This window comes from Pongo pygmaeus, chromosome 5 (assembly GCF_028885625.2).
Source record: "Pongo pygmaeus isolate AG05252 chromosome 5, NHGRI_mPonPyg2-v2.0_pri, whole genome shotgun sequence".
NCBI lineage: Eukaryota > Metazoa > Chordata > Mammalia > Primates > Hominidae > Pongo > Pongo pygmaeus.
Window position 1 is genome coordinate 157,846,619 of NC_072378.2, and position 12,900 is coordinate 157,859,518.

Here is a 12,900-nt window from a genome sequence, read left to right on the forward strand (position 1 = left end):
GCCCTGGGGACCCCTTTCAGGGCGCACTGCCCATTACACAGGTGCTCATAATTGTAAAGAGTGTTTCAAATATTTACAATGGCAGGTTTGTCATAAAGGAGTGTTAGCTGCAAAGACAATGTTTCTGACATACAGCAGTGCTGAATAGACTGTTAATAACTAGTGGAAAATGGACGAGGTTTGGGAAGTGACTGCTCCAGGTCCAGGAAGGACGCTCCTAGCTGAGCAAAGGGCATTGGGCAGAACTCACAGGCCTTCCCCGGGGCCCAGAGCACGGGGCTCCGGAGAGCAGGCTGCCTGCTGGGAAAAAATCAACCACTTATCTGAAGGGAAAAATGTGGCTGGCAGATTGTCGGCACAGCAGAAGAACAGGTAAAAACATTTAATTGCACACACATTGCCATGTCACTGGTCAACATGTCCTTGTTCTGAAAGAGGAAGGAAACAGGCTGAGGCTAACTGAACCCGCCAGGAGGCTGTTCATCTGCCTTATCCTCTCCTCTCGGGAGAGCTGGGGCTGGTTCTGGGATAGGATCCACTCAGGGGACCCCTGAAGGATATTTGAAGAAAGTTCTGGAAGTGGGGGTGCAGGACACCCAGAGAAATATGAGAAGTCATCAAAAACCCAAGGGCTGTGAGCCCGTGCCCTGCCCTTCTTCCCGCTAAGAGGCTGGGGAGACGCCACAGTTTGTAGCAAGTGGACCATGAATGCTCCTTTTCTGATGAATGGAATCAAATTCACGTCTTGCTTTTCCAGGTGTTCTGTGCGGCAGGAGAAAGAACTGTCAGGCAAGAAGATAAAGTCTAGGTGAGTCCGAAGGCTGAGGCCCAGAAGGAGGTGTGATAACTTTTTCTGGCAACCAAGGGTCAAATAAAGAGAAATGAGAGGAGGGAGCTGCAACTCGGGGAAGCCAGCGCCCCAGCAATGCTGCTCCCTGATTGGAGGAAGCTTGGATTTAGCGGCATGCACAGGAAGCTACCAAATGGCTTTAGAAAGGTTTCCTGGGAAGCCACGCCTGTAATCCCAACACTTTGGGAGGCAGAGGCGGGTGGATCACCTGAGGTCAGGAGATCAAGACCAGGCTGACCAATATGGTGAAACCCCATCTCTACTAAAAATACAAAAATTTGCCGGGCATGGTGGCGTGCGCCTGTAGCCCCAGCTACTCCGGAGGCTGTGACAGGAGAAGTGCTTGAACCTGGGAGACGGAGGTTGCAGTGAGCCGAGATCGCGCCACTGAACTCCAGCCTGGGTGACAGAGCAAGACTCTGTCTCAAAAAAATAAATAAATAAATAAAAATTAAAATTAAAAACCAAAGAAAGTTTTCCTGAGGCAGCAGAGTTGCATACTTCCTGAGTACTGCAACTTAGCTCCTTGTCCTTATTGGGGATGCCACAGTCTTCGAGAAGGCTTCTGCCTCCCTTTGGCCTGCTTGTCACTAGCCAATGCTGGATATCACCACTGAACAGCATGGCACTGAGTTCCCAGCCTTAAGCCTTGAGATGGCATAGCTCTTTGGCCACAGGGCACTTACTATGAGCACTGATCTAGAAGTTTGGAGCCACAGAGAATAGTCATAAGATTCTCAGCCTGTCATGTATTTGAGAGAGCGGTTTTTAATTTTGGTACTTAAAGCCCAGGCACGGAATAGGACATTACATATTGATACTGGAAGGGATGATATTAACCTGGCAGTCCGAACTTTTCTAATAACTCCCGCTGCCTCCTGGCAGACACAGCCCAGGAAAACCAGCTGCCCTGGGGTTTGTCAGGCTAGGTAATTAACGTGTGATGGCACTCCACTTTCACAAGTCGTGTGATTTAGCAACTTGTGAAAAAGATATAATGCTAAAGCTTATATCAAAGGCACAAATTGGGTAGATTAGGTGGAATTACTGGACTTTCTAGGGCATATTAAGTTCACTGGGAAGTGGATGGTAGGTTGCTTTCTGTCTAGTTTCTTCGATGAGTGTGACCAGGTGACCCTGGCCCAAGATATTTCTGTGTGCCCTGTCTGATCCTAGGCACTCTCTGCAAAACTTCAGCTTAGGTTCTCTGGCTACAAAATAAAACTCTCCACCCCCGGAGATGAGGACGAAGCCTGACTTCTAGGTGGTGTTGCTGATACTACCAGTAGGAAGACAGCAAGGTTTCTAAAATGAAGGGAGAAGTGCAGGGATTTTTTTTTTTTTTTTTGAGGTCCTTTGCTTTTAGGGACAATGCCCTCCATCATGCCTCCAGTGCCTGAGCAGGGCACTGGCCCGTCCTGTGCAGCAAGACTGCCACCTTCTCCTCGGTCGGATGCAGGGCCACTAAGTATTATCTGTCTGCACGGATCATCCTGCAGATCTGTGTATTTCTTTCTTCCTGCTCAGCAGGTCAGAGCTGGTGAGTGCAGTGGGATCTTACCAGATGGCTTTTCATTTGTGAACTATCCGTTCACAGGGCTGGCAGTTAGAAATGCCTAACCTTGCAGCCTCTGGCTGTAAAAGCCCAGGACACCCCCAACCCCACCCCCCACTGAAATGACTTTTTCCTCATTTTCATTTTGATGTAATTTTCCTTTTCTTGAGTTTTGGTGGGAAGGCAAATGTGGCCAGCACAGAGAAGGCAAATGCCAGTCTCCCAGGACCTGGTCTCACACACAGCCAAGTAGACGCTTGGGTCCTCTTTCCAGGGAGGAGCTCTTCCTGCCCCTTTCCCTTCCTTCCCCTCCTCCTCCCTTCCCTCCCTTCTGTCCTCCCTCTCCTCCCTCCCTCCCTTCCTGTCTTCTTTCTTGAGTCTGCTAAGGGCTATGATGGGCTTAGTTCTGAACCCGAAGAAACAGTCCAAGGTGAACGCCCTCTTCCCGTCAGGGCTGTGGATGTTTCTCTAGGGTCTCACCTGAGCCTGCGTTTTCTAACCCAGCCCTTCACTCCGGCTCCTTCAGTAACATTTAGAATATTGAAAAGTGAAAGCTAACCATGCTCATTAAAGAATATGGATTCCACCCCAACTCCGAGCCCTTACATTTTCACAGTTCCCAGGGAAGATCTCTGTATGTGGGAGACACTTGGAAAGACAGGAGAACCTGGGATGCGGGCTGGTTTGCTGCAGAGCCACACCCTGGCAGGTACAAGTGCGGTTTTACCTCCCACTCCCGATAAACTTGAACCCGGCCCTCCTGCAGGCATTCTCCACTGCGGAGCCAAGCCTCCCTATCACTCACTGCATCACAGGCTGCATCCAAGCATCTGGGAAATAGGGAGTTGAGAGACTTGGTCATGTGCTGATTCCACAGATACTTTACAACCATTTGTCATGAGTCCTTGAAAACAGAACCAGAGCTGGCCCACGAGCAAGCTGAGTTCAGAGGTTTCCTCAATCCTTATCTTCTGACAAGAGGTCTTATTTTAGTTTTTATGAGATTTACTCACTAGAGTTGTCTTAGCTGCGGAACCTCTGTCCTGACTGCAGGAAGGATCTGAGTAGCTGTGGCCGCCATGGCCTGATGGGAGATGGAAGGACACAGGGAGACGGTGGCTGCAGGGACAGTCCACCCCCTGGTAACACTCCCCAAAGGCTCTGGATGGAGAGGTCTGCCACGTAGGCTCTGCTCCAGAGTAGGAAACACGGTGGGGGATTCAGCCCCTACAACAGGGTCAGTCGGAGAAGACAGCCAGCATCAATAAAATAAACACATTCTCATCACCCAGCTTGGCAGAGCAAAGGAGCAAACTGCAGTTTGGCACAACTCTGTACAGACCGCCAAAATCCAGCTTTCTTTTAGAAACTCAGTTTTGCCAACTTGTCCTCTGAAGGCAGGGCATGCACGCGGGAGCGCCGGAGACTCGCCCAGGGCTGGCAATGTGGACATCGTCTGGAGGTGTCCTGTGGAGGGTCACCTATTAGGCTGCAAACCTGGAAGGCCACTCTAAGCCTGGGGTGTCAGAGGCAGCATGAGGGTATGGTTTTTGAGTGTTTTCAGATGGGCAGGTAATAGGTGTTATGAACATGCCAAGCTTTCTCAGTTTGCCTGACTTAGCTTCTTAGGAGAGTCCATTAAGAATGACCTTTATCCTTATGTCTTTAAGTACATTTAATACATTCACCTATTTTTAAAGTAAGGGATCACCTATTTTAAAGTAAGGGATCATGCCTCATCAAACAGTAATGAAACAAAGGCCTCAAGCCAGCTTATCTAAGAAATATAAATCAAGGTCCTAAATCACTTCACTAATATTTGGGTGGGAAAGTTGAAACGATATGTGCTTCTTAGTAGCTGTGATTCTAATTTTCTCCAAAACTGAGTTATCTGCCATCAGACAAAATTTGCTAACAGCCTCACTCATTATTACAGATTCATGTCACTGCTTGTGAGAGATGCTTGCTTTCCTCTTCTATGCTCACAAAATCGCAGCCTTGGGCAATTAATCCTGATAACACCAAGAGAGACCCAAACACTTGCTATATCATTTAATGACTCTTGGCAGAAAGGAAAAACACTTCACTCGAACATGGTATTATAAAAATATGTATTTTACTAACTTTCATAGGAAATTTAACTATTTGATGAAATGCCTTTGTATGTTACCTGATTTTCATTTGTACTTAACAATTTGTCTTAAAGATGATACATAAAAATGAGATGAAAATATACAACGTTCCCCATAAACCAAGATTTAATCTTGGAGATTAAATGTTTCCCCAAGTGAAATAGCTAAATTCAATGGATTTTAATTACTTTTGTCCCCATGGGCTCCCCGTCCCCCAACCCCCACCTTAATTTCTTCTATTTTCCCCTTAGATTGCAATGATTAATTTGCAAGTTTGGTCCCATACTATCCATGAAACTAAACAAAACATGTGACAGCCGAGATGATTCAATGCCACCTTTTGACTAAGCAGGCGAAGTGCCCTTTTTAACACCAGCCTGTGCCCATGCCCTGACGCGAGGGTGGTGGTGGAGATGGCCCACGGCCCTCTCAGCAGCCACCTGCTTCCATGCCCTTGGGCCATGGTCCTCCTGGTGATGGGCTGCCGGGCATCTTCGGAGGCAGCTCCTGTCCTCCACTTTCCACTCTCAGGTTGTCCTGAACCCACACTTTCTTGACTCTCAATATAACAGCAGCCCATGGACTCCTTTTCACAGGGCAGCAGCAACTTACCAGGATACATGTTTTCCCTTAAATGAATCCCGGGGTCTCGAAAGCTACTCCTCCCTGCCCGTGCTTTCTCTAATAGCTCTTTTGGGCGCTGAGACTCTAAGTGTAAAGCTTAACACTCACCCAGTGGAAGCAGCAGCCTTACCGAAAGCCTCCTTAATGTTGGCTTAGACAGGCAATGGAAATGGCCTGCATTATCCATCCTTTAAAGCATCTCTAGTGCTCAGCCTCCATGAAATGGATTGCTTATAGGGAGATAATGTCTGTTCTATTCCTTTTTAAGTCTGTGAAAAATGTCATCCTGGTTAATAGGGTGATTAAAACTCTTTATGCTCCAGGAGATAAATGTGATTATGTTTGTCATACTCTACCCAAGATAAAGACAGCAAAGAAGGCAAACTTGAAATTCCATCACATTTCCCCTCTTCCATATCCAGGGACATTCAGAGCTCAATACACAGAAGGTACGTCTCATAAAGAATAACATTATCTGTTCAACATTTTTCCTTTCCATTAACCAATTTACCAATATGCCTCTGGTACAAAAGGAATAGACAAATGACGAAATCTACTGATATTCAAGTTCTGACTGTGGAAAACACCACTTGAGTCATACTGCTTGTTTTCTTTCTAAATTTCCATCTGTGCATTACTTCACTTTTGCTTTTAAGATGCAATTGGAGCTGGCGCTCGGCCCCTCTTCCAGGGAATTTGTCCCTGCCAGCCTCCCCTCTGCAGGGGATTCATCGTCATTCTTATGGCAGTTCCCCTGCCATCGGTCAAGGACAGCAGAGGTGACATATAAGGGTTTTGTAGACACGAGGCATGCCACTCTAGTATTAGGACACTCTTTCAGCAACATATGTCTAGGCCTCCTCTGTGCCAGCCCTGTGGGAAAGCAGAGCCCCCACCATGGCCCCTGGCTCCTTCCTAGGTCCTAGCTGCCATCAGCCTGATCTGCAGCAGCCCCTGCAGCGGTGCTGACATCAGTTTACAAGGCCCTGAGAGGGGTCCCTACCCTTAGGGAGGTTACAAGGCAGGAATCCATTAACAGAATCACAGTTAACAATGATTTCTCCTTTTAACACTCCAGACAGGTGGGCAAGTCTCCTTTCTCCACCCAGTGGAGGCCTTTAGAAACCACTAGGCATTCTCCATCTATGAAAAATAAAACCCAGATTCTAGCTGTAAACAGTTTTAGGTAGTGCCCATTCTTTCTTCCCCCTACATCAGACGAGTAAAGTGCATCGTTGTAACAAGGTTTGAGGGCCATCTCATGCATGAGCTTGGAAACCCAGGTTTATGAAGCACAAAAGGATCAGGCGGTGCCCATTCTATTCAGGGGAACCTAGATTCAGACTAATTGTGTGGACGAAACCTGTTCCTTTGGCTCCTGCCTTTCCTTCCTTTCATTCAAAGGCTACAGATCTCTTCTCAGAGGAGATTTAGTTACAAATGAAAGGCCGGTGAAGAGTTTTTGCTACCTGCATTCACTGACCAATTTCACAATCCTTTCCTTTCAGTCTTGGATTTTTAACAGATTACATATGAATTCCAGATGCTGATTACACCTGTTTCATTAACAATACAGCAATTTTAACAGGGTAACACGGTCTAGGAAAAGTATTACATTATGTTCTGGTCATTTCATTTAAAAATCTCCCTTAGAATAAAAGGTTTCATGATAACAGAAATTTCAAATGTCCTTTATTAAACCTGATTGCTGACTAATTAGAGCCTAGACAAGTAGGAAGAAATTGCACAACTGATATTTAACTACAGGTTTTTTCTCTGGACATACTGACATATTAAAGTATTTCTCTTCTTGAAAATATTTTAAAATACAATTGCAGTAAAAATAATTGCACGTAGACATTATTCTCCATCTGTTTTTTTTGTAGGAGACTGTGGAAGACAGGAGGGAGTTGGGCGTGCACACAGAATTTACCCTAACAGCTTTGTTAGGGAGGTGGTACCAAATACTTTATATTGGGACTCAGTACTCAGGTGACTTTCTGGTTAAAAATATTGAAGACGGATGACAACTGGGCTTTTTTTACTTCGACAACTGAGACAAAATGACAAATTGTCAGTGTTCACAGATCCAGACCAACTTCTCAAAAAAATATGTTTACCCCTGATATCATCATTATTTTAGCCCAGCTGTGCCTTTTGGGGTGATCACAACTCATTACTGGCTTTTTGTTTTAAGTATAAGAATTTATAGGGCCTTCAAGCAAGGGCATCAGGTAAATAACTAGCATGTGTGTGCTGGCTGTAAATCACAGACCACATTCAGGACATGAGAGCCACACCCACTTCCTACCATACAGGACTTACCAGGTGACTGTCGCTTTGTAGTCTGGCTAATCAGAGTAAGATTTCCAAGTTCTGTCATATACTGACAAGAAAGGCTCTTGAAACTCCTTTAATTAGACACATTGCAGTACTATTGCTATTAGGGGGTCTATTTTATAAATATTTTCTTATCATACTTTTATTATAAACTTTTTTTAGTATGAAACTTGCTTCAACTGTTACAAACAGAATCATTTCCTGTGGGATCCCCTCCACATAAGGAAGTTATTCCTGTAATTACTATTTTTAAATAGACTTCTTAACTTTGGGAAAACTTTACCCTCCCCCAACACGCACATACATACTCTCCTGTGATGAGGCCGAATGCTATCCAGTGCACTGGTTCAGTCAGCAATCTGCCCATGTTCCTGGGAGAAATCAGTCCCAGTCCTTTTGCTGTCATGGTGTCTCCAGAGTCACCCCTTTCTGTAACAAGCATTTTGAAATTCATCCATGCTCATCTCATTTGGATTTCAATGTTTCCTCCCACTCAACAGCCGATTCGGAGTTCTTGGGAATTGTTGGAAATACTGATTGCATTTTACTTCGAAAGTCTTTCATCTAAAAGAAGAAAAATAATCAGTTATCAAATGTTAAAAGAAGGAGAAAAACAGCTATTAGAGATGGCACCTTTGCTGACTGGCTAGTACTTCACTGCTCACAGGTACAGAGCTAAGGAACATCAATAAAAGATAGGGACTATATATATCCTAGGTATCTTGAAAGAAAATGAAATATACTTCCTTTCTTCTTCTGAGTATAAATTTATTATTAAATAACATGAAACTTCACTCTTAGCTGGACATGGTGGCCCACACCTATAGTCCCAGCTACTCGGGAGGCTGAGGTGAGTAGATTGCTTGAGCACGGGAGTTTGAGTCCAGCCTGGGCAACACAGCAAGACTCCATCTCTTTAAAAGCAAACAAACAAACAAACAAACCACTCTTAATCTGTAAGGCAACATGTCCAGTTTAGTCAACTCTCCATAATAATTATTCCCTCCCAGAAGAAGAGTGTGTATTGTTGGCTTTCATATATAAAGATGCCATTGAGGATGGGATTTCTATCTGAATAAATAAATATAATCAGGCCATTCAAAGCTAGAATTTTAGACACAGAGAGAAATGGCAGACAGAAGAAACTTAGTATGAGTTTAGTCAAGAATAAATCAAGGAACGGTAGATAAACTGGAATGTTCTTATGTGCAAGACAGTGGTTTTTTTTGTTTTGTGTTGTTTTTTTTAATCTAGGTAGGAGTTTTACAAGCAGTTGATTTGGAATCAGAGTCACAGCAAGGTAACAAGAGATTTTTTTTTTTCTTTTTTTGAGGCAGTTGCCTAGGCTGGAATGCAGTGGCACAATCATGGCTAACTGCAGCCTCAACCTCCCGGGCTCAAGTGATCATCCCACCTCAGCACCCTCAAGTAGCTGGGACTACAGGCATGTGCTAAGTTTTGCATTTTGGGTAGAGATGGGGTCTTGCTATGTTGCCCAGGCTGGTCTCAAACTCCTGAACTCAAGCAATCCTCCCACCTCGGTCTCCCAAAGTGCTGAGATCACAGGCGTGCACCACTGCGCCCAGCCTAAGAGATCTTAACATGCAGTGTCACACAGTATTACAGTTTACCTGGAGCACCTGGGTCCACCTAAGGTATACAACCCCATAAGGTGGGAACACTAACTTATGGAAGTTAGGTGATCTTTACATTGGACAGTACTAGTAACACACTCTCTGATTCATCCTGGTTAATCTATACGGTCCTCCTACGAAGATATTTCAGCAGCACCACAGCACTGTCTTCCAATTTTTTCTCATCAGCCATCTGCCAGTCATATTTTCCTAAGGATAGACATCGCCTTGATCAGGTTTGTGAAGTACGCTGGACTCATCTGCAACATGCAAGTCATTTCTTAGAGTGGTTATTTTGAGAATCAGCTCATATTTCTTTAATGTCGATGCTTATTTATTTCAATTTGAGGCTGAATCTTTACCTCGTTTCCAGATTTAGGGGTTTGGAACTTGTAAATCCTAGGCATTTACTCCTAGCACTGCTGCAAACGGTAGCACTGCTGCCAGCAGCATGGACTCTGTTCAAATCCTAGCTCCACCATTTGGGAAAGCTGCTTACTCTATTAAGCCATAGTTTCCACATATGTAGAATGGAGACAGTAATTACCTGCTTAAAGAGTTGTGAGGATTAAGGATTAAGTGAGATGACGCATATAAAGCACAGCGTCTAACATACGGAAAGTGCTCAATATACATTAGCTATTATCATTGCTGTATTATCGACATATGTGTGCTATATTCTGGGAACAAAGCTCACATGGATATAAATATTACGGAATGTCTGTTAAGTACATTACTTTATAGCTATATATCATTTTAGTTTACATACTCTGTCACTGGAAGATACGTAAGGTCTTCCTTCCATATTACATATTGTCTGTATCTGTGCCAGCCATCTCAGTGTTCTGGACCCAGACACTAATCTTGAAGACACACAGCTCATGGATGTCTCCCTCCCCACTCCCTCTTCCATAAAGAATTAATTGCTTTGTCCAAAACATTAATATCACCCCCACTGAGGAACTTTGCATAGACTTTTGTAGTTGAAAAACAGACATCTCTCTGGCCAGGGCTGGCAATGTGCTGCCTGGTTCTTTCTCTTCACTCTTCTGGTTGAACATCTTTTACAACTAAGCCAGATGACAGTTTTCAAATGGGATGTCAGATAGCCAAGACATGAACAGAATCATTCAGCAGTCTCCCTTCCAGTGGTCTGGAACGTGGTCAGCTGCTGAGAAGGGAGAGGCTGGGAAATGCAGATGAGGCCAGGGGAGGAGAGCAAGGGGTGGTCCTGCTCTCCTTCGGCAGGGTTACGTTTCCGTTTCCTCCTCTTGGTCTGATTGTTTTCTTTCCTCTAATTTCTCAAATATTAAATTATTTGCTTGTGCCCAGGGTCATGGTAACTGAATCACTAGAAGCACTCATATCTGAAAAGTAACTAACTAGGAATAGAGAGGCCTGAGATGAGGGAAAGGAACGGAGATGGGTAAAGGGTACCATCTATCCCTGTTCTCTAAGTTTACAGCTGTGGAAAGGAAATTCAGACATTTAAGATATAAACAGGTCCTCAAGTGGCTTTAGAGAATGGGCTCCACAGAAGGCTTTTCAGCTCATGCTGTTCACATTACACGGATGGTAAATGAAAACCTTCACATCGTTTCCACCTATATCAATTTCTGATATGCAGTTCAGAAAAGGTATTGGTTTTACCAATGGTTCTCTATACATGAAGCCAAGAGAACATTTCCCTGTTTAAAGATGTGCTTGAAAAAAGATTTAGGAGTTGAGTGCATTTAAGCAAATTTGGTCATAAGTAAATGTACTGAATTCCTTGATAATCACAGCTACTGCCATAGAACTGTCTGCCCTGTACCCCAAAAGTCTGGTGAGGGGGTACGCTGGGAACTAGAGTACCCATCCAGCAACTCCGTTTTACTCCCAAGCATTTTCCAAACTGTAGTTCTCTCTTCTTTCCTCTGACCAGGGAAAATTTTCCTATACTATGGATAACAGGGTTATCCTTCTAAGCAGTGCTGCTGTGCCCTGCACACCTCCAGGGGGTGCCTTCCATAAAAACTAAGACATGAGTGGAGTGTGGTGGCTCACGCCTGTAATCCCAACACTTTGGGAGGCCTAGACAGTTGGCTCACTTGAGGCCAGGAATTCGAGACCTGGCCAACGTGGTAAAATCCCGTCTCTACTAAAAATACAAAAATTAGCCAGGCATGGTGGCACACACCTGTAGCCTCAGCTACTCAGGAAGCTGGGGCAGGAGAATTGCTTGAACCCAGGAAGTGGAGGTTGCAGTGAGCCAAAAGCACGCCACTGCACTCCAGCCTGGGCCACAGAGTGAGACTCCATCTCAAAAGAAACCAAAACCAAACAAAACCAAGACATGAATGGGACTCCCCAGTGCCGTGGGCCCACCATCCTCATCTGTCTAAGACATGAGTATTACTCCCCAGTGCCGTGGGCCCACCATCCGCATTTCTAAGTCCCAGTGCTTTGTGCCCAACAGTGCTGCATTGTAATAGTCACAGAAAGTACCACCATCTGAGGTAGTAGTGCTCAAATAGAGTGTCAAGACAAATGGAAAATGTATTACAAGTAATTTGCCACAAATATGGATGTTCTGTAGATACAATGGCCTTTTTAGACATTAAAACAGATTCAGGATTATGCCTCTAATAATGGTATTCTCGTTCACATTTCAATAGGCCATATAGCCAGTAGGCCAGGAGTGAGGCCAACCACTGATGCCACTTAGAAAGTCCTTACTGTAAGCCAGCCATATTTCTCATTTAACCCTCCCAACAACCAAGTGGGGCAAATATCATCCCTCCTTTAAAGATATGGTGATGGAAGCTCAGAGAAACTAAACAATGTGCTCAGTGCCATGGCTGGTAAGAGCAGATCTGACTGCACAGCCTATGTGCTCACTGTGTATCCTGCTTCAATATGCACAGGGGACACTGCTGCACGTTCACCATGCATGTCTTGGTAGGGGAAAACACTTGAAAACATTTGGTCTAATATACAGTGTGCTGGAACATTACTTAAAAGCCTTAGGTTATGTCCCCAATTTAATTAATTTCAGAAAGTCCTTAAGCATCAATTCCGATAAATAGGCAGTTGTTGGAATTACAAGCTCTCAAATTCTGCAGCTGAGCTCTCAAAAGCTCCTAAAACCGCCTAGAACTGAACCACCACTCTTCCCACTTTCAAGGAGCCCAGCACATCAGTGAGTCCCATTATACGACACTGCTTCCTGAGAAATCAACATTTCTAGATGTTTTCAATAAAGCAGTATGGGAGCTCTGGTCAGGGCAGAAAAGGGTCAGTGTTTTGTCTGGCAAATTTAGCTTCTATTTCTTCGCTTGCTGGTGCAGGACTGTTACCGACCTCAATGCTGGGGGCGACAATGATGAAAGTTCTATAGGATCTACTGATGAAAAAACCTTTGGATAATGTCAATAATTACAGAGTCAATGGTAATTTTCAACAATCTGGTAATTCAGCTTCTTCATAAAATCCAACAGAATAAGACTACATAATACTAGTAACCGGAGATTAAAAAGTATAGTTAGGTTGTAAAAATGTTACTTGAACAGGAATAATTTCTGCCATTTGGGATCACTTACGTGTCAGGCACTGGACAAAGCATTAGGCTATTATTTAATCTTCATAATTCTATATGGCAGAAATTATTACCACCACTTTACATATGAAAACCCAGAAGTCAGAGAGGTTAACTCACCCATAGAGACATGGATTATGAGTACAACTGCCTGGCTGATGCCCAGACCTCTCTGATTCTGGGACCTA

The 12,900-nt window shown here is 44.3% G+C and overlaps 1 protein-coding gene and 1 pseudogene across 2 annotated transcripts in view; both read right to left on the reverse strand.

Moving 5' to 3' along the window:
* Nucleotides 1-6,373: 6,373 nt before the first annotated feature.
* Nucleotides 6,374-6,465, reverse strand: LOC129039811 (small nucleolar RNA U13; annotated as a pseudogene).
* Nucleotides 6,466-6,836: 371 nt separating this feature from the next.
* Nucleotides 6,837-12,900, reverse strand: part of TMEM242 (transmembrane protein 242) — a 28,931-nt gene continuing 22,867 nt past the window's right edge. Inside the window, exons 4-5 of one of the 2 annotated variants that reach the window (XM_054493271.2) lie at nt 12,833-12,897; nt 6,837-8,065 (exon numbers count right to left, since the gene is read on the reverse strand). In XM_054493271.2, coding sequence (XP_054349246.1) covers nt 8,062-8,065; nt 12,833-12,897 — 69 coding nt within the window. In that variant the 3' untranslated portion in view covers nt 6,837-8,061. The remainder of the gene's footprint in view (nt 8,066-12,832; nt 12,898-12,900) is intronic. The other variant, XM_054493270.2, reaches the window with a different exon arrangement.